The following is a 22,521-nucleotide window of genomic DNA, read 5'->3' on the forward strand; positions in this document are numbered from 1 at the left end:
GTTTGGTTACCGCATGAGAATGAAATGATTACTTTGCGTAGTTTGGTATGTAGGGAAAAAAGAAAAAATAAAATTAAAACGGTAGTGAGTGACGGTGGTGGTGGGAGGGAGGTGGCGGTAATGGCATTGGTGGGCGGTGATGGGGTGGTGGTGGGGTGGGTGGTGAGTGATGAGAGATAATGGTGGTTGGTGGTGGTGTTGGGGTGGGTGGTGGCGGTAGCGCTGGTGGGAGTGGGCGGTGAGTGGTGGTGGTGAGGGGCAGGGGTGACGGTTGATGGTGGCAGCGAGCGGATGGCGGTGGTGGGCGGTTGGCACTAATGGCGATGGTTGGTGGCGGTGGCCGGTGGGTGGTGGTGGCGGTAACGGTGGCGGTGGCGGTGAACGGCTGTGGTGGTGGTTGGTGGCAGTGGTGATGGGTGGTTAATGTTGATGATGGTGGTAGGAGGATGGTGGAGGTGATGTAGGGTGAAAGAGGAAAGGAATGAAAAAACATGAGCGTATGGATGAAATGAAATTGAGGTGTTTTAAAGAGAATGGAATGGACTAGGTAATGAGTCATTCCATTCCTTTGATTAACCAAACACACTTTTCTCCATTCCCTCACAATGGATCATTCCATTCCCTCCATCATTCATGCATACCAAACGCTACCTTAGTTTGTTAGCCCAAACCAGACATAAATTTTTACAAGTTTCACTGGGCAAAATAAATAAATATACACGTCTTAGCTTTGTATAAAACATTTCTCCATTTCATTTTTCTTTATTAAAAAAACTAGTTTTTATCCCCCGTATTACGGGGGTCGTTTTATATTATTTGTTTTTAATATTTATCTATTTTTTGAATTTTTATTATTTTTATTGTATGAAAGTTAATAATATACTTATGGTTTGATATTAATTTTTTTCACAAATAAATGAGATGTTATAACCCGGTTTAAAAGCTCTATGAGTTTGATGAGACCCAAAACCCGTTTATTTTTTTACTATAAAATTGGTTTTTTAATTATAAATAACATATATATATATATATATATATATATATATATATATTTTAAATAAATCATATATTAGTTTTTAGTATATTCCTACCTTAAATGATTTTTGTATCAAATATTTGGTGAGATTAGTTTTTAATTTAATGAGATGTTATAACCAGTTTAAGAAATATATGGGTTTGATAAGACCCATGTTACGTATCAAAATAGAATGATCGAAGATTAAGAGAAGAAGAACTAGAGAAGGAGAAGAATACTCAAATCATCGATACTTTCCCATTCATCAGCCCTCGTATATGTATATGAACATATTACAGATATAACCCTAAACTATTAGTCATTTACACTTTAATCCCTTCACTATTTAATACCTAACATTACTCCACCCTTAAAAGATTTTTGTCTTCAAAAATCTGAATAGAGAAAAAAAATATTGTCTAATCAAAACTATCAAAAACATATAGGGAAAAATTTTGTGCAACATTATCTGAATGAGATTCTGCATGCCCATAGTCCATCACAATCATATTTTTTTCTGAATCCTTGATCACACCATATATCACAACCACATGGACCTTTGTACTAGTTGAATCAGTTTCCAACAATTTGATTTTTCATTTGAGCCCCACAACCAATCTTGTGTCTATAGTAGAGGATGTGTACCCTGTTTCATGGCCCACATGGAGTTCCTCATCCCAATTATTTACATTCAGTTTGTAACAAAGTTGTTAGCTTTCTCATGTCATACAAATCAATAACAATATTTGAAGGTGCAATAGCTGGGACCCACTTATTAGATAAAATGGATTTGTTAACTGTTGCAGCAACTTCTTGAATCTGCACATTTTCTTCAAAAGCTATGAACTTTTCTATTTTCAGTAAAGCATTGCTTGAACTATTACCTTGAAGACTTGTAAGAATTACATTATGAGCTAAATCAAACTTTTCTAACTGAATGAGTACACTTCTCTTCAAGATATATGACATTGTAGAATTATTTTTTGAGTTCATAAGCTGCTCAAAATCCAGAACCAACTTATGTGTGTTGATGGCTTAAAACCATCCCAAATCTCTAACATCTTTTGGTACAAATAACCCCCTGTATCAGCAATTAATCCAACTTCCCAAACTCTGTTTTTATCACCTAGTTTTTTAACATATTTGAATTCCATAATCTCTCCACCTTTACATTCCATATTAAAAACCCAACCGGTATCGATCCACTTAATTTGCTTTTCATAATGAAGAGATATAACACCAAGTTCCCTAGGAATAACAACTTGTGATGATTCAGAATTTCTTGACCACTTTGATTATTCTCATAAACAAGAGCTCCAATACTCTTAAACAAAGTAGACTCATGTACATGGCAGTTTTGAGAAAGGTAAAGTGATTTAAACCCCACACAAGAATTCGTCTCATTGTTAACTCCTGCAAGCACTTCATCTAGTGTTACATTACCCTCAATTGTTACTACTACATTACCCTCAATCCCAAAATTTTCTTCCATACTCAAATTCTTTTCACATCCAAAATTATCAGTTATTACATTACTCTTTTCATTTTCTTTCGAAACATCATCACTAAACGATTCATGAGTCTGATCCTCATTTTCATATCCCTCAAAGGTTTCTTGAGCATCATTTCTAAAATTTGGTACAAACTCTTTTTCCTGTACATCATTACAAAAATCAACTTGATCATGATTATTTCCATCTTCCTTTAAATCTTCATCTAAAGTGACAACAATATAACTCTCATACACTCCATGTACATTTCTTTTAAATTCCTTTTCTAATTCACTAGCATCACATTCCATTACATCTGATGAATCTTTAACATCAATAGAATTTTGATCAATGGTTTCCTTAACCTCAACCCCATATCCAGATTCATCAATAGTTTGAATCTTAATTTTACTAATTGCTTTATCAGCATTACTTTACTAACAGATTGACCTTTTACATGTTTATATTCTTTATTGCCATAGCAATTGTTCAAAGATCATCTTGTTTCTTTGCTTTTTCATAAGCTTCTTTGAATGTTTTTGGTCTTTGAAACAAAACCCACCACTTAATATCAGTTTTGAGACCTTCCACAAATAGACTTGTAGCATAATCCTCACTTAGCATTACTTTAGTTAGGAGAAAATCAAATGATTCTTGAAACGAACCTGTTTGTTGTAAGTTCTTGATGTTTTCCATGGATAATGCAGTATTTAAAATTCTTGTTTCTTCATACTTGGTTCTGAATAAGCGAGGACTTTGTTTTCCCCATGTTGATGATCCCATCCATTCATCAACACATCTGTAACCACTGTAAAGTTCCCAATCAGTTGGTGGTTTCGAATAATCCGGTATGTAGCCACAGCAATGACCCCTTCCTTCATATTTCAACCATCCGCAAGAACATCGACTCTTTGCACAAACGTGAACCTTGTTCTCCCATATCAAGCCCCCACACGCACACAAGAACACCATCGCTACCTTTATTGTTTCCGTCAATTGCTGGTTATGGCCAGAATTAGTTGCCGGAAGTGAAAAACTGGGTGAATTAGGGTTAGAACTATTATCTGATCGATTTGAAATTGGAAACAGCTGTTCGATTATGATCAATTTAGAACGAATTGAAACAAAACTGAAAGTAAATGAACGAATTTGAGGAAGAATTGATCAACTCAGGCTAAACTGAAACAAAAACGGAAAGATTGATCGAGTTATCAATCGAATTAGGGCTGAAATCAAGAGTGTCCAAGGATTGAACAGCTTTTATACCACTTGTTACGTATTAAAATAGACCACTTGTTACGTATCAAAATAGAATGATCGAAGATTAAGAGAAGAAGAACTAGAGAAGGAGAAGAATACTCAAATCATTGATACTTTCCCACTCATCAGCCCTCGTATATGTATATGAACATATTACAGATATAACCCTAAACTATTAGTCATTTACACTTTAGTCCCTCTACTATTTAATACCTAACAACCCATACCCGTGAATTCGGGTCAAATAAATGAGAAGCCTCCATTTAAAAATCAAGCAAATCTGGTAACTCAAAAAAAAAGGGAGCAACCACATCGTGACACATAGGATTTTTATGTTTTCGTTTATATATATTATAGATAAATAATTGACCACCGTCGTTTACAAAAAGAGAGGAGCTATTTGCAAACTTTGAAGAATCTTGTTATGTATTTATACATATATCTTGTACTACATATTGCTTTCACAGGTGTGGGTAGCATACAAAGAATCAAGTTGGGCCGGTGCTTATTTTTGGATAGCTTTACTTGTATGTTTTAGAGGGTAAGTGGAAAAATTCACCATGAACTTTATCTCCTTGAGTTGATAAAATACTTTATTAAAATGATTAATAGGTTTGATTATGCATAAGATGTCTTTTAATTGTGTTAAAAGACTTAAGTAGGTGTATTCAAGTTCTTCATCTAATATAGCTTTGATTTTATCCACATTTCAACTCCTTTGCTCATATCTCAATACACAAGCTCATTAACTCATATGTTTTCGAAACTCTGTCACAGTGTTACTATATGTGCATACGTAGTGCGGGAATTGTTTTATCTATCACCTCAGCAACCCGCCTCCCTAATAATAGTCAAGAACGACAACAGGCAAGTACTTCAACGAACCAAGTTGACAAGTAATTTAAATGGTGTATAACTAGATTTTATTGCCTAATGGTTGTATAATAGTAGTAAAGACCACCTCTCACCCATATTGTGAGGTTAAAACTTTGGGAGTGATGCTCGATATAAACAAAAAAAACTAGATTCTATTATAGTATATAGATAATTTATTAGAAAAAAACAACTATCAACACCCCGTTATAGAAATGGAAAAATATGAGAATGTCCATTCTAAGGAAAGTATTTCGATCATTATCCCCATTTGCGCAAAGTTCCTCAAACTAATAAATAACTAACGCGTGACGTCAAATTGGTCTGGACAAGTATTTTAGGAAAAGAAAAATGTCAGGACAAATATTGTGAATGCAAGGGACGAGCTTTTTTTCATTTAGGTAACTTTTTGTCTTTTTTGAATATTATATTATTATAAGTAGTTATAGGGACTAGTTTTGAAAATATTTTTTTTTGTATTAAATAAGAATATGTATGTATGTATAGCGGAGAGATATTTTGAGAACGTTGATTAGTTGTAAGAGCTCAATTTTGGACCACACATTTAATTAAATGATATGAAATATGTGGCTGAGATTAAATGTAATAAAAAATAAATCAGGAAAGAAAATAAATATTTTTGATGATTACACAGGTTTAAATGTTAGTTACACTTATGTAAAAAGTCGATTCGGTGTGTAAAAAAATACTGTAATTTTTTGTACATTACTTAAACTTAGGTATTACAGATGTGTAAAAAAAATTCAAAAAATAATTGTTACGTTGAGTTCTTTCAAGTTTTTAAAACTCAAAGCGGTTCTCAACAGATATATATATATATATATATATATATATATTACTTTTGTAGAAAATGGTTCAAATAAAAAGAAAGAGTTTCCTAAAAATGACAAGAACCAATAGATTTTTGACAAGTGTCATTACAACATATGATGAAAGTACAATTCTAAGAAACTATGTCGGTTATAATGGTGAAAGAGTAATTATAGAAAACTATGTCGGTTTTTTGTAATTTTAAATCTCAACTATTAATTAACATGATCCAATGACTATGATTTATTCCTAGTCTTCCTAGAATACTACTTCTTTTTAGTATAATCCTCCCCTACTTTTGTATTCAAAAAATATTCTTAATATTTATATAGTTTAAAAATTTTAACAAAAAATATTTTAAATTAGAAAATTGTTTAATAACTTATAAAATTTCTCGCTCACAAGCTCTACCATTCAATCATATGTTCCTAGAGTTTTAGCTTTCATCTTAATCTCTAAAAGAATTACACTAAAAACATTATATATATATATATGTGTGTGAGAGGGTTATACTAAAAAGAAGTAGTTTCTTAGTAAGACTAGGAATAAATCATAGCCATTGGATCATGTTAATCAATGGTTGAGATTTAAAATTACCAAAAACCAACATAGTTTCATCGATTTGTTCTTTCACCGTATGTTGTAATGCCACATGTCAAAAATCTATTGATTCTTACCATTCCTAAGAAACTATTTCTTTTTATTTGAACCCTTTTATATATATATATATATATATTAAATTAAATATTTTTCTTATACTTTGTAAACCCCATTGCTTAGGGGCTTATCAACAGAAATGTAAATTATAATAAGATCAAATAAGTGGGTACCCCGCTCTCGACTCATTTGTATCTATGTTACACTGAACCTGATCAACAAGTTGATCCTCAATTACATTAAAATCAATAACAACTAGCATCCGGAACTTTCATACTTAAGAACTAAGTTTTGTTTTTAAGTCTTCAAGAAAACAATCCACTATTAAAATCATGGTCTCACCATAACAGAGACAAACAAAAACACCTATAAGAGTATTAAATAGTTAATACAATTTATAAAAGGTATAATATAAAATTAATATACATGAGCAGGTTGTAGGTTAGCCATAAATAATATTTAATATTAACCCATGTGAAAAACATACTAGCCGGTCATGCTACATTATAGACTAGAGCATTCCCAACAGCTCCTCTAAAATATTGTGTGATAGATCTAAATATTTTAGATGATTGTAAAATGTTGTGAGTAGATGAAAGAGAAAAACTTTAAAAGATAAACATTATTCACTCTTTATTTATTTTTTAATATATTTGAAAGTGGTTGTGAGTGGATGAGAGGAAAAATGTAATGATATAGATGTAAAAAAAATATTATTTAATTGTATATGAGAGAAAATGTAGTGATTTTTAATGTAATTATAGAGATAGAGATACATGAGATGCTGGAAATGCTCTTATACGATCTAAAAATCTAATCTATATATAGATGGGACATAATGGGAGCCTGGAAATCCCCGGGAAACATCGGGGCCGAACGTGAACACCACCCCCAAATATGAGGTCTTTTTCCTGGATGGAAGCCGGGGACTACAAGCCGGTTTCTTCTTATTCCAATTTGAGGTTTTCACACCTTTTGAGAGAAAAATACAAAAAGTAGAATAATATATACCATTATATTTGAAGAAAAATGGAAAAAAAGGTGAGAAAATACGAAGAAAGATATGTGAGTAAGAACAACTTTGGAATTGAGTTTGAAAAATTGTTATTGACTTATTGATGTTTTCAGAAATCCAATAAGTTAAATGCGTTTGGCAATCACACAAATCTTTTTTATTTTAGATTTTTGAAAGGGTTAAAAAACAGTTTTCCAAAAGTCTTAAATCCTTGCTTTTCAAAATGACTTTTTGTAAAGCCAATAAGCGAATAAGGTTAATTTAATTTGTATTTGATCCAAACTCATTATATGTATATACATGGTATTTTCTTGGGGGCTATATATGTATTCAATTTGACATTACTTGTGGAGTTGTGGAAGTTGACCTTGTATTGAAATTAACTTGAATATATCCATGCACAGGATTGATGCGTACTTTGTTTGGTTAAATTTTAACCGTGCAGCCTTTTCTTGCAGAGATTTGCATTCCAGTGATCCGCCGCTGATGGCGCATTCCAATATATAACTGCAAGTGTCACGAGCAATGGTTTGGTTTTACTTTTTATATTCAATTGTGGTGTTGGTGTTGGTGTTGGAGTACTCATAGACTTAAATGTCGTAACATCTTGCTTTGGCTTCAATAATTGTGATGTTGGACGACTATATAATCATGTACCCATCTAGACATCAAGTATAACGCTTGTATGATAAAGAAAAGAGTAGTGAATGTTCAACAATTCACTTTCTTCTCTGCATGTATACTGGTGTGGGTGTTAATTTCTTTCTTCTCTATATGAAATTTAAATGTCTTATTGAACAATATTTTCTTTATTTCTTTTACAAAGGGGACTCCCATTATATAGGGAGATCGTTTACAATCGCACCTTACAATTATGTAACGTTACATAAACGTAGTTTGAGTGGTTGTAGAGCGAACGGTTAAACTAGTCATGCCGTCCTGAAGTCTTAGAAAAGCTGCAGGAAGGTCTTTGGTGGTCCGTGAATATATCCTCATACTAGAAAACCGAAGGAACATGGAAAATGAAGAAACATTAAGTTAACCCTTAATAGGTTTAACCTAATATCTCACCCAACGATGGATTGGTATCCAAACCGACCCCTAACAGGTTCAGTTTAGTATTTCCGGTGGAACTATTAAATGATTTTGAGTTCCGACAGCCGTGACCTGCAAAACTGAACATAGTGAGCTCGTTACGAGAAGGAGAATAAGGAGGTCTTCTCGTAACCACCCTCTAGCGTGATAATCAGTATGGCAGGTAGCGAATATATTTATCAGAAAATGAGAGAGCGGATCCTTTTTACCGTTGAACCTCATCTTGTATTTATAGACGAAGGGAGGAAGAAGGATTATGCCAGCTGTCCCACTCAATGGAACCTTCTATTCTCATGGTTGTGCATGATACTGACTCGTGATTGCAAGGACAGTCTGGCGTATAGGATTCCTTCTCCCGGACGGGTACCGCGTTGGCCTATTCTTATTGGTCCATCGTGCGTTCGTACCTAGTGCCAGGTTTATTAGCAAGTGGTTCTTTGCCACGTGTTTGTTTATGCCTTATCACGAAGACTCTTCCGCTGTGTTTGTTATGCTATGTCTTTGACAAGTCGTTCCTCCGCGAAAGATACGTACTTTACCGCGGAGGGTATTCTTTTCGCGTGGAAATCCTTCTGTTTCGTGGCAGAACCGTTATTTACATGGTTTCAGGTACCTTACCTCCACACGTCCCCCAGACCATTGTTTCTTCCGCGATTCACTCCGCGGGTGGACTATTGGACTTTATCTTTTGATCTTGTTGTTTGCTTATGATGGTTATTTATGACGGTATTTATGAGGGTAATGTCTGACTCACCTATCTTTGTTTAGTTGTAGTGACGTCATCGCGTGTATTGCTCTGCCTTTCATTTACTCCAGGTGAGTATAAATGTTTTTGCATGTCGGCACATTAACTTCTCCGTTTCCGCGCCTCGTGCCATTTTCTTATTGGGTGTTCAGGTGCCGAATCTCCAGTTGTCTAACTACCGCATTTACTTATGTGGGTATAAATAGATGATGAATATACCATTTTATTCATCCTACTTTTGGGTGCTGCCATTTTGTATTCCCATACACACAAAAATGCAAGTTGCCAACCTTCTAACAAAAGCACTTGGCACATATCAACTTCGTACATTACTTGACAAGTTGGGCATTTGTGATCTCCATGCACCAACTTGAGGGCAGTATAATAATTAATACATTATTTACTTTATTTAAACTCTATATATAATATATCTATACATTTTTATAAAAATAAATATTTACATATTATACTACTATATATACGTTGTTAGAATATATTTAACAACATGCATGGTGAAATCTTAAAATCAACAACGAATTGTGTTTGTTAAAGATTGAAAAGAATATAAATTTAAATATTATCATTAACATATAATGTTAAATTATAAGGATAATTTCATTGTTACGAGTCAAAAGTTGATAAATAGGTTGTTTAGTACATATTAACTACATTTTGCAAAAAAATTGTTATGGGTAAAAATGGATAATTTGAAGATTTTTAAAAGTTTGAAAATGCAAATAGATTTTTCGTCAAACTTGTTACGGATTCAAAGTTTTGACTTGAATTTGTAAAACAAATGAAAGTCAGAATTTTAAATGTGATTGGGTTTCGAAATTATTTTCAAGAAAATTTTGGGAAATAATCAAAAAATTCGGGATTTAGCAAATTAAGTATATTTCCCACGACTATTAATATTAAAAAAAATAACGAACACTTTCGACATGACACATCCAGGCTTATCAATATTTCTAACTTTTATGAAATTGAAACATTTATGTCAGCATTGACTTTTTCTTAAATAGTAATATTGTATGTGAAACATGTCATACAAAATTACGCTCAAGTGAAGCAAAACATTTATAAAATTGAACGAGTTAACGTGTTATTTTTTATGTTGTCATTATAAAAATGCGAGAAACCCCTCAAACTTAACAAAATCTTTTTCATGATGTAACTCAAAGCTATTATTTTATAAGAAGTATTCTTCGAAATTGGTTCATAACAAAAAGTCTTTTAATACATATATGATATTGAAACTGAAATTTTCAGCAGATTGAGCGTTCTCGACTATGTTTTGCACGTGCATTATTATTTCTATTTTATTAAATTCTTTTTCTTTTGAAAAAAACATTTTATGATATAAATAAAATCAATTTATGTACACAGAGTATTGATACACGTATATTGTAATACATTTTTTCATATACATTATGTATTGTTTTATTTGTAAGTTTATTATACAGATTATAGCTAGACTACCCAGTGGTGGCCCAACATTTTTAGAGGCCTAAAACGGATTATAATATATGGGACCTTTTTCAAAAAAAAAATAATAATAATATTTTTTCCTTTACGAACCTAACACGTCAAAATTTGATGAAATCAACCAATAAGATTTTTATATGGGACATTGTATTAGTTACTCCAACTCAAATTCCACATAACTAATGAACTTAGTGGATTCAACTAAGGAAAAAATTAAGCCAAAAATCATCTAAGCAAAATCAAGCATATTCAGACAAAAATCAAGCATAACTTTAGCAACAACGGAAACAAATGAAATGAAACGAAACCTTAAATCGTGAAATTAAAATTGAAAGATATAAGAAAAAAAAACAAACTTTTAAAACCTTGACTCATAGATGTCCAACGATAGTGAGTTGCGAGGGTCGATAGACTTCGAAACTATAGGTGTTTCTCGTCTCGTCTCTCAAAATCAAACTCAGTGATGTATATAATAAAAATTAATACGATATTTTTAAATAAAAACAATAAAAAAACTAACAAATAAAGTCTCTTTTCTAAATATATAGAAACAAGTAATTCATAAAAGTAATATTACCTTCATGTATTGTATATATTGTCTTCTTTGCTGCTTTATTAAAGAATAATTTATTTATCAATAAAATATACAGAGAACAAAACATTTTATATATTGTCTAGAAAGGCATGTGAACTATTAGAAATTAGAAAATTAAGAATATATTACAAGGTATTTTTGGAAGTAAATTAAATAAAAGAACCAGGAAAGACAATTTACTAGAAACCAGTAGGATTCGAACCTATGTTTTCGTGAGAAAAAAGGCACACAAACCATTGCAATGCCAACAACTTATTTGAAAAGAATGCGTATTAATTAATAATAATAATATGAGCATTAAATATATGAATCTTTATTTCAAAAAATGGGGCTTTAAATTTTGGGGGCTAAAGCTAGAGCTTTAGTCTCTTGCACTATTGGGCCGACATGAGACTACCTCGTGTGTCGCATGGGATCTAAAGCTAGTATATAATAAACAGTGTTTCTTCAAATATACCCATTAATAGTAATTTTTCATTTCTCCTTCACACACAACTAATCCACAAAATAATAAGAACACACTCATATATATATATATATATATATATATATATATATATACGAAGGAGTTGTTGTGAATGCTCTAATCCGATTTATAGAAATAGGTATAAAATAAATACAAGTTCAGAAAAAATTTTGTATAAAAATAATTACTTCTACAACGTAAAAACTTAGTAGTGGATGTTCACTTTTACCTTTGGAAGTTGACATAAAATACACAACGGACTTATTAAACTAATTTTAAAATAAACAAGTTAGTTAAATATGCGCCGACTCAAACCCAACCAATTTAGCTACATGTGTTCGCGGTTGGAGGCTGAATTTGATTGTTTAGACTAAATCCGTCCTTGTAAATTTTGTATTTATGTTAAAGTTAAGCATCAATTCATGATTTTTTTCATTACAATTATATATAATTTATCATAAAACGATTACAATAAAGTGGCAGGCAAACGGACAACAAGCTGCGCCGCAACGCCTTTTGAATAGCAAAGCCAATCCTGCTAAAAACGAAGCTTTGGGACCTAGGAGCTGAAAAGGTTCAGTGTATGACACGCTGAACTCTGCTCAAAAAATTCACAGCCTCTAGGGTAGAAAACCAAATGTATCAAAGGCAAATGGTAGAAAGACATGTTGATTATCTAAACAAGCTTTCTCGTGTTTAACAACTTTGCCCGATTCAGCCTTCAACGCATCCTGACCCACAACAAGCCACGGTCCCTGAGCTCAATAAGAGGAGACACTCCTGTAAGATCCACACAGGCGTGTTTCCCTCATGCCCACCCGAACACAAGAATATCAGCTGGTCGTAAAGTAGACCTCTCTTCAAGAGGATCCGTGAGAAAGTTAACAGGGGCCTCCTTTTTAGCAGAAATCCCTGCCCGTTTAAGAACATCACACAGAACATCCCTAACCAAATCATATATGTATTTAAAGTCAGGCAATTCTTTGCAATACATCGCATGGTCACCAAAAAAATCCAAACAGACCTTGCGAGGGGCAAGGCTCATCAGTCGGGAACATAAGGATCATTAGTTGGTACTTAAGGATAGCCCGATACTTCAAAGCCGACATACGTTGGCCTAATCCTCCAATGGGGATGGCCATTAGAAAATCCTGGGCCCGAGGAGCCCGAAGGCATTCAAACACCGCCTTTTGGCGAGGGGATAGATCAAACTTCACTTCTAAACTTTGGACGATTCCACTAAATAAGGCACTCGTCATAACATGTTGGGCTTTAGGGGGGTAGTGTCCTTATCAGAGAACCCGCTAAGATCAAAATCTGGAATTGAAGTACGTAAACAATCCATCGCACACCTATAATCAGGGTCCAACCCATAAATATCACAACCCCGAAGAATATGGTCTTGCAAACACCATGATTGTGCTCTCGAAGCCACAAAAGCATATGTCATTGTCAAATATAGAAACAGCTTCCCTCACATACATAGGTTGGCACGTTCTCAAACAGAAAAAAAGCTTGGCAACTCTCATACATGAGCGAAGCAAAAGAAGCTCGCATTGAGGATCCCAAAGTCTTGGGAGACAGCTCATTAGTTCCACAGAGCTAGATGCCCTTTTCATAGCCAAACTGCTGATAAACCCCGCATCCCGGCTTACAGCACCACCAAGGATTTTTACACCAAGCACCGGCCTTTCAATCCCGAGGGAACAACCCCTCCTGCACCTTCACCCCATTGAATGTTGGCCAAAATAACTCAGTTTTCTTAACGTTTAATTCAAGACCCAAACGAGGCCCCTCAGACCTGATAATATCTAATGCTTTGGCCAACTCTCTAGTGTCCCCGATAATCGTGCCATCATGCAAGTACCAAGCATGAAAGAGAAGCCTGCACCGATCTCTGATTTGGTGAACAAGTGGGTGCAAAACTAATGCAAAAAGAAGAGGCCCAATAGGGCCCCCCCTGTTGAACCACAGTGGTGGATTTAATGTAAGTATCACCCCAATACAACATAGCCGACTGCCCATATAAAAAATCCATCCAAAGGGAAATGGAAGGACATCGACTCCGGACCTCATGTAGAAGGGTCGTCCTTTTGACTAAGTTGAAGACATTAGACAAATCAACAGTAAGTATAGCCAATGACCCATCCGAATGAAACTGATTTAAAAACATGTTCTCGATATGGAGCACGACCTCTACCCCACTAGGGACTCCTACCCCAAATTGAAAGTCACCGAGGTATTTAGCCATCTTCTTCCCGACACCCCTCATAGCCACCTTAGAGACCAACCGCCTTCAAATGGCCCAGCGGCAATATGTCTAATCCCATTGTCCGTTTTAAGCAACAGCGTAAGGGGAGCAGACGCAACAAATTCATGATTATACTTGCTTATGAAAATATGTAATTGTATGTTGTCAGCCTATCATCGCTTGTAAACATTTTTAATAACTAAAGAAAAAAATAAGTATATTTCATGAAAGGTATATATAATTGAATTTAAACTATTAAAGGTATAATTGAATTTAAGTTAAAGTAGACTACGAATTGATATTTCAACAGTGAAAAAATTTGTGTTGTCTTTTACTCGTGTCTTCTGTTGTACTTTATGGAATTGTTGAGTCAAATCCTTCTCTGCCATATTTTCCACAAGAGAATGAGCCCACATCCACTGAACCTAATATTTATCATCCTCTTTATATATAAGTTATAACCAAACTTTTGTAAGTAGTGGCTGCACTTATAAGGGTGGCGATGGCGGCATCCACGGGAACCTTAGTAAGGACGTTGTTTATCGTGTTGTTTTGTGTGATGATAGCTTCCTTTGTGTACTTATTCCTTTTTGGCGACTACCTATCTTGTTTTGACTTGCATTCAAGGTAATTGCTTACATACCAAATCTTATATTATCTTGGTATTAATTAATGATACATATATCAGCACTTCTTATCCATCTAATTAATTAGCTCCGCTACATATCTTGTGTTACTCAAACTCTCAAAGCATAGTAGGGGTGTTAACTTGTGTGTGTGTGTGTGTGTGGTGGGGGTATGCATGCTAATAGTAGGGGTGTTAACTCGGGTTGAGTTTGCCTAGCAGGTAGTTAAGTTATGTGTAGTGCAGGGACTATAAAATGGACCGTTTTGCGGGCGTCCAGTCAACAAGGACTGGGTTTTTGTTTTTAGGGTGTAATGGTGTTGTAGCCCCATATATATATATAAATATATATATATATATATATCTCACACACACATATATATAATAATAATATACACACACTCACAACACACGCGAGAAATACCTCCCCCCCAAAAAAAATCGCCTAGAGGGCCGGTGTTCGCGCCCCAATTCGCCTTTCTTTTCTCACCCACTACGGATGACCTTAGGTACACCGCCGCTGATGATGCAGGTACAATCTGAAGTCCTCCATTTCGATTACTTGTTACTAAGGCTAAAGGTAGTGGGGCTTGGTTGAGCCCCAGGTGATCCAATATATTTGCGCCACGTAGGTGTTGATGTGGCACATGATCAAGCCCCTCAACCAAGCCCCAGACGGTGTAGTGGTCCAGGTGATCAGGGGCTTGATCAAGTTATTTATTTATTTAATTATTTTAAATAATACATTAAATAATAATATAAAACATTACATTAATAATAATATAAAACACTACGTTGATACTAGTCTAATACAAGATTAACGGGTCTTCTATCCCACAAATGCTCGACCAACTCATGCCGAACGTTGCCGTGTAACTCACCGCTCTTGATGATATTTATGTTAGCGAGTCGTTGTTCATTGGTGATCGTCGATTCTTGTCTTGGAATATCACCTTGGTAGTTTTGACAAATAGCTTGACCATCGTCTTCTAGTATCATGTTATGTAGGATTATACACGTGATGACGACTTCCGTTATCTTCTCCCTTGTCCAAAATCTTATTGGATTCGCCAACATTGCCCATCTTTTCTTTAGGACTCCAAACGCCCTTTCAATATCTTTCCTTGCCGATTCTTGTTTCTTCATGAAGTACTTTCGTTTGTCAGAAACTGAAGACGCGTAAGCTTGAACAAGTATCCCCATTAGTTGGAAATACCATCAACGAGGTAGTAACCGTACTTGAAATGGTCTCCATTTGCAAAAAAAGCTTGAGGGGGTTCAACCCCGTCGATAAGGTCATCGATTACCGGTGACTGATCGATAACATTGAGGTCATTATTAGACCCGACAACCCTAAAGAACGCATGCCAAAACCAAAGATCCCGTGACGCCACCGCCTCAAGTACAATAGAAGGGCCGGGTGATCGCCTCGATGGAATTGACCTCGCCAAGCAGTGAGACACATAGCCCAACCAACATGCATACAATCAAGGCTACCGAGCATCCCGGGGAAACCATGGTTTTCACCGTGCACCTCGTATATGCGTTGGATATCATACATTGTTGGTCTACGTAAGTATCTCCGCTTGTATAGCGATATGACCCCTAAATATAATTATTAAAATTATATAAGTTATGTAAATATTTAAAAAATATATAAACAAACGTAAAAAATATATATCTTCGCTTGTATAGCGATATAAGTTATGTAAAAATATATACCTCTACAAAAGTGGTTAAGCGCGTCGCGTCCGGTCTTTTTAGCCATTTGTAGATACTCGTCCAACATGTCGGATCCAACACCATATGCTAGTTGCCGAAGAGCGGCGGTAATTTTTTGAGTAGCCGTGAATCCGGGCTTACCTCTAGCGTCATCCCTTTGTTGAAAATACTCAAAGTGCCCTGGCAAGTCATTTGCTAGAAGCATGAATAATCGTCTAGTCATTCGAAAACGGGTTCTAAAACTATCCTCACTATATGTGGGATTTGGACTAAAATAGTGACGTATCAAAATTTCGTTAGCGGTCTTTCGATCACGAATACGCGTTGCCGGAACAATGAGGCTCGGGGGCGATTTTAATCTCTCAAAAAGCTTATCGTCGTTTGAACCGCTTGACAAATGAGTTTGTCTTCTTCGGTAGAATAGGAAGACGAAGACGATGACGACGACGACGATGCCATTTATAAATATGGAGATAAAGAGAAGTTTTGATAAAGAGAATGTGTGGTTTGAGTTTTTATAGAAAGTGCGGATTTGTATTTATAGGTAAAAATATTAAATATATTTGACTGGCCAACGGATAGGTTGACCAGTCAACCAAGTCTCCAACGGCTATATCCTCCCGCGGTCCCAGCCACAGCGGAACACCGCGCCCCCAACCACCTGAGGGGTGTAGCGGTGTTCGCGAGCCACGTAGGCGGTCGCGTCCCCCGCTCACCCCAGCCTAATAGAGAGAGATAGAAGAGGAGACTGACCCTATGTGAAGGAAAGTTTGTATTAAAAAATGAAATAAAAAGGAATGGGTTTGAAGGAAATAATTTTTCTTTTTGCCCATCTTAAAGAAAGGAGTTGGTAATTTACTTTATAATTAAAAAATATTAAATTTTAAAAGTTTAAATTAAAAAGGAAACAAAAATATTAACACCTATTTTAACTTTATAGTTTATTTTTAATTAATATAAAAGGATATTATATAAGTTAGAGCACTTTTGACATCTTCTATAGCTCTATAATTACACTAAAAAACATTATATTTTCTCTCTCATACATAATTAAATAATATCTTTTTACGTCTTTATCATTATCTGTTCTGTTTCCTCCACTCACAATCACTTTCAAATATATTAAAAATAAATACATGTTTCCTCCAAATTTACTTTATCTCTTTAAAATTTTCTCTTAACTCAACTTATAACCACTTAAGGTCATCTAAAAGAGTTTACAGACCCCTACATAATTATAGAGGAGCTGTCGAGAATACTCCTAGACATATATAATATTAAAAAAAATCAAATCCTATATTGAATTAATGCCGTTCAAAATAAATATATCAAATCAGTTTGTAGTCCAGTAGTTGCTAGACATGTGGCAAAGAAATTTGGTTGCAACACAAGTCAACTCACACCCTCGAGCCACGACCGTTTGAAGGAAAACATAGTCTTTTATTTCTTTTTTCTAAATGAGATGTTATTATTAGGGGTGATAATCTTGACCAAAACCCTTTCAAATGAGTCAATTTGAGTTGTTTTAAAAGTTAAATGAGTTAGTTTGGGTAAAAGGTTTTAAATAAATGGGTCAAAATGAGTCACTTGAAATTCCATCATTTTATTTTCGGGTCAAAATGGGTCGACAAGTTCAAAGAAATGGGTCGATGTGGGTTAGTGTCCTAAGGAAATGTGACAGGTTTCGGATCGGAACGGGTTATCGTACAAGACAGGTTTCGGCACGAAACGGGTTTCAGATCGGAACGGGTTCGGTTCAGGTTTCAAGTTAACACGAGTTTTCACCCGTGACGTGTTGGGTTTTGGTTTCTTTTGTTTCTTTCTGTCGATTCCGGACTCGTTTTTGTTCGTTTTTTCAGTTTTGTTTTTGTTCGGTTTGAATTCTTTTAGTTTCGTTTTGATTGATATTTTCGATTGATGTGGTCCGGTTTTGGTTTTTTGTTTCTTTGTTTCATTTTCGTCGATTCTTTCGGTTTCGCTTCGATTCTAGATTTTTTTATGAAACGAGGACAACGTATGAAACATTTTAGTGTTTTTAATTTATGATTTTTATTTTGAGATATAATTTTTTTTTATTATTATTTTGAATATTTTTTTGAGGGTTTTTGATCTGAATAGAAAACCCCTCAAAAAAATTCAAAAAAAAATAATTAAAAAAATCATAACTTAAAATATAAGTAAAAAACGAAAAATCTAAAAAAACTAAAATGTTTCCGCCGTTATTCTAGTTCACAAAAAAAAAGAAAAAGAAATCCGGTTTGACCCTAACCTATTTTGACCCAAACCAAAACAACCTTTTTTTTAATTGACTCATTTTTACTCACTCATTTTGACTCATACTCGTTTTGACCCATGACTCGTTCAACCCAACCCAACCCAACCCAACCCATTTGCCACCTCTAGTCATCATGGTGGTGGTCAACTGGTCACTTGGAGACGTAATTTTTTTAACGGTCAATAAACGGAATTGTCTAGGTACACCATACGGGGTGACCTATGGCAAAAGGCCATCGCTAGCTGGTCTAACCTAGCCGCATAGAGTCCTTAAGCGCCTCCAAGTTATCTCCAGTTCCGAGGAAAATCCACCCACCCGAAGGCCCAATAGTGGTAAAACCCGGACGTCCTCAGAATCGAACTGGAGATCACAAAGATCCTAGTCAAACCCTCCACCACACACCACCGTCTCCACTACTCAAACCCTCCACCACACACCACTGTCATCTTCCCCGTTGCCGACATTGAGCTCCGACTTCGGCCGACTTGAAACCCTAGAACTCGCCAGAATAGCCGGAACCTTAGAAATTCGCCAAATGGGTTTTTTTTATTCAATCGTCGGAACCCTAGAGCTCGCCGGAACCTTATATTTACAACACCCTTCTTCTTCCCCACTTTACCCGCACCCCGACCGTCGCCGCACCCCGCTCCTGTCGCCACACGACCGCTCCAATCTGTCGCCACACGTCCCCGTAGCTCCACTCCACCTCCCCGTCCTCGTCTTCGTGTAGCCGTCGTCGTAACTTCTAATCATTCACACACCTTATATCTATGGTTTTTTTTATAAAACCATGTGGTTAGGGGTTTAAATCTGGATGAGGATGATGTTTTGTTTGAAATGAATGAGGTTCGTGTTTGGGTTTGGTGGTGGGAAGTTTTCCGGTGTACGGCGGCGGCGGTGGCGACAGAACATGAGGTTGTGAGATGATGATGATGATGATATGTGTTATTATTATTATTATTATTACTATTTATCAAATTACTAAAGTGCCCTTGAACTAAACGGTCAACCAACGGTCAGTTATCGGCCAACTAACGGTCAACTTATATACAGGGGTTGAATAAGCGCAACCAGTGGCTCATATCAGCATAATAAAAATCACATGAGTTCAATACCCGAAATTTAGTTTTCAGGGGTTAATGATGCCCCGAAATTTATTTGTGAAACCTTTTATTATCAAACTATAAGTATATTCTTAACTTACATATAATAAATAAAATTAAAATTCAAAAAATAAATAAATATTAGAAACAAATAATATAAAACAACCCTTGTAATACGGGGGGATAAAAACTAGTTTAATATATATAATTATATATTTAATCTTACATGGTACAATAACCCACCCGTGTATGATTTAAATGCGATGTAGAGTTTGCAGATTTAGTTAACATAATTATAACTGATGTAATTTTGTGTGTCATTAAGATGAAACAACTTAATAGATTGTGTTGAATATATATATTCTCAAATTTGTTACAGGTGGTCGATACAAGTAACGGCAGATTTTGCAACATATGTTGTTGTTATAGGGGTATGATTGTTCTTGCTTCGTTGTCTTTTAATTATATCTGTTTCGTTTAACCATGTTTATTTCCACTAATGCAAAACCTTACTTTTAAAAGCTTTTATCATTGGGCATGTTTAAAATATCTATTGTAGTTCATGTCTTACTGATGCTATATTCGTAACTTTCTGGTTCAGCTATGGACTCATATGCTATATATATCGATATTCTTTAGGCATGGGTTGCATACAAGGAATCAAGTTGGATTAGAGCTTCTGTTGTGATGGTTACAATGTCTTTTATGGGAAGGTGATCTTCTTTCTGTTTTCTTCATAGTGAAATGTTTTAACAGGTTCCCCACATGACCATAAGTTTTCCATAGCACATTTGTTATGTAACTCAACAGCTTTGTCCTTGTATGCACGGGCCCACAGCCGGCTCAGTCTCTTTGAGGGCCTAAAGCGATGTCTAAAAACGGGGTTTTATTGTAAAAATGTTATCTTGCTTTCACTTTAAATAAATCTAGATGTCTTGATTTTTTATGACACACGTACAGAAGTAATGCAAGTAATACGGCATGCATATTTTAATAAATAATTGACCCGCCTGCTTGAAAAGGTAAAATAATTTTTACCTCATCTTTACATAGAGGGGTGATAGGATATTTAATGTGTTCACGGTACTCGAATATGTTCCTCACACCTTTCCAATCCTAATTCAGTTTAAGCGCCGCCAAATCACATATGCTAATCCAAATTCCAAATTAAAGGTGTATAATTATTAATTTTGTTTTGAAAATTAGAAGCCTTAAATTTGAGGCTTAAAGCACTAGCTTCATTTCACTCGTAAATTCAGCCATAAGCGGCCACATATCAACCATCACACAAGTTGCCCTTTAACAAGACTTTTTGTATTCGTCATTTTTCACCTAGATCCTTATCAGAGTGGGTATAGTCAAATTAAAATGGACTTTTTTTCTTTTTTCTTTTTTCTTTTTTTTACAGCATTATTAGCATTGGATACATCCTTTTGCAATTCTACAAGTTGTCACCTGAAGAATACTTGAATGACCCATTATACTTTTTGTTAGCAAGACGTCAAAAAAGGTAATTATTAACAGAAATATGTTTTGGCATGTAATCTTATTTGTTTTAGATGTTAATTTTTGATTGATCTTATGATTGTTACATGTACTAAGATATTTACATCTATTTGGATTCATATATTTGCCTTAGGGAGGTTAGCAAAGGACCTTCAGTTGTTGCTGCAAGGATCATCTTTTCGGTATTAGGTTGTTTGGTGCTAGGAGTTCTGATTTACACGATTATTATCGACTTATCGCCATCCTACAAATACTTCACATCGTAATTATTCTACCTTTTTTCACATGAAATTAATTAGTATCTCGTTTAACAGAAACTTAACCTTAATAGAGTACAAATTAATGTTAACAGGTGCTTGGCGACAAATGCAATTGACATGTATATCCACGTTGTGATTTTGTCGGTATGTCTTTTTCACTCGTCAAAGTCTATCAGAACTCACCACTACACATTACACATATGTTAATACAATACAGTTACATTGACAAATATAATCTGAAAAAGAAACCGGGCTCTTTTTCAAATGACCAATTTGAAAACCAAACTGGGTATTTGCGTCGCTTTTATGGTCGCAAATCATGTTTTTCCACTAATCTGCAACCAAGTGACGGTAAAAAAAACCTCCGTCCGAAATCCTTTTTTGTGAGCTAGATATTTGTGGCCACCTTAATAGCAGTCGCCATCTTTGTGACCATGTTGCGTCCGACTCTTTTTGCGATGGGGTTGCAACCACTTTTTGGCAATTTCGTTGTGACTGTTTTGCGACTAAAAATAAATAATAGTTATAAATGCATAAAGATATAATCACAAACACAAATTTACTTTGATAAAATTACTTTTAACCTTTTTCGCTAGTGCTTGCGACCAAAATTGGACTATTGCAAAATTTGTGACTGTTTAGGACCAAATCTTTCCTAGTGCGGGAATTGTTTTAGAGATTTCTGGTACAATATTTTAGAGGAGCTTTTATGGATGCTCTAAAAGATAGGAGCTATTTGCAAACTTTGAAGAATCTTGTTATTATGTATTTATAGATATATCTTGTACATATTGCTTTCACAGGTGTGGGTAGCATACAAGGAATCAAGTTGGGCGAGTGCTTTCTTTTGGATAGCCTTACTTATATGTTTTAGAGGGTAAGGGAAAAACTCACCATGAACTTTATCTCCTTTAGTTGATAAAATAATTCATCAAAATGATTAATAGCTAGGTTTGATTATGCATAAGATGTCTTTCAATTGTATTAAAAGACTAAAGTAGGTGTATTCAACTTCTTCATCTACTATAACTTTGATTTTATCCACATTTCAACTCATGTGCTTATATCTCAATAAACAAACTCATTAACTCATCTGTTTTCGAAACTTTGTCACAGTGTTACCATATGTGCATACATAGTGCGGGAATTGTTTTATCTATCTCCTCAGCATCCCGCCTCCCTAATAATAGTCAAGAGTAGCAACAGGCAAGTACTTCAACGAACCCAATCTGACAAGTAATTTAAATGGTGT

The 22,521-nt window shown here is 35.0% G+C and overlaps 1 protein-coding gene across 1 annotated transcript in view; it reads left to right on the forward strand.

Moving 5' to 3' along the window:
* LOC143575942 (uncharacterized) overlaps nt 1-22,521 on the forward strand; it is a 36,260-nt gene that overhangs the window by 6,868 nt on the left and 6,871 nt on the right. Inside the window, exons 2-8 of the mRNA XM_077060173.1 lie at nt 19,883-19,934; nt 20,143-20,216; nt 20,912-21,013; nt 21,143-21,271; nt 21,362-21,413; nt 22,073-22,146; nt 22,386-22,479. Coding sequence (XP_076916288.1) covers nt 19,883-19,934; nt 20,143-20,216; nt 20,912-21,013; nt 21,143-21,271; nt 21,362-21,413; nt 22,073-22,146; nt 22,386-22,479 — 577 coding nt within the window. The remainder of the gene's footprint in view (nt 1-19,882; nt 19,935-20,142; nt 20,217-20,911; nt 21,014-21,142; nt 21,272-21,361; nt 21,414-22,072; nt 22,147-22,385; nt 22,480-22,521) is intronic.

Source organism: Bidens hawaiensis, unplaced genomic scaffold, assembly GCF_021521415.1.
Source record: "Bidens hawaiensis isolate Kalapana, Puna unplaced genomic scaffold, B.hawaiensis_p1.1 tig00027810_1, whole genome shotgun sequence".
Taxonomy (NCBI): domain Eukaryota; kingdom Viridiplantae; phylum Streptophyta; class Magnoliopsida; order Asterales; family Asteraceae; genus Bidens; species Bidens hawaiensis.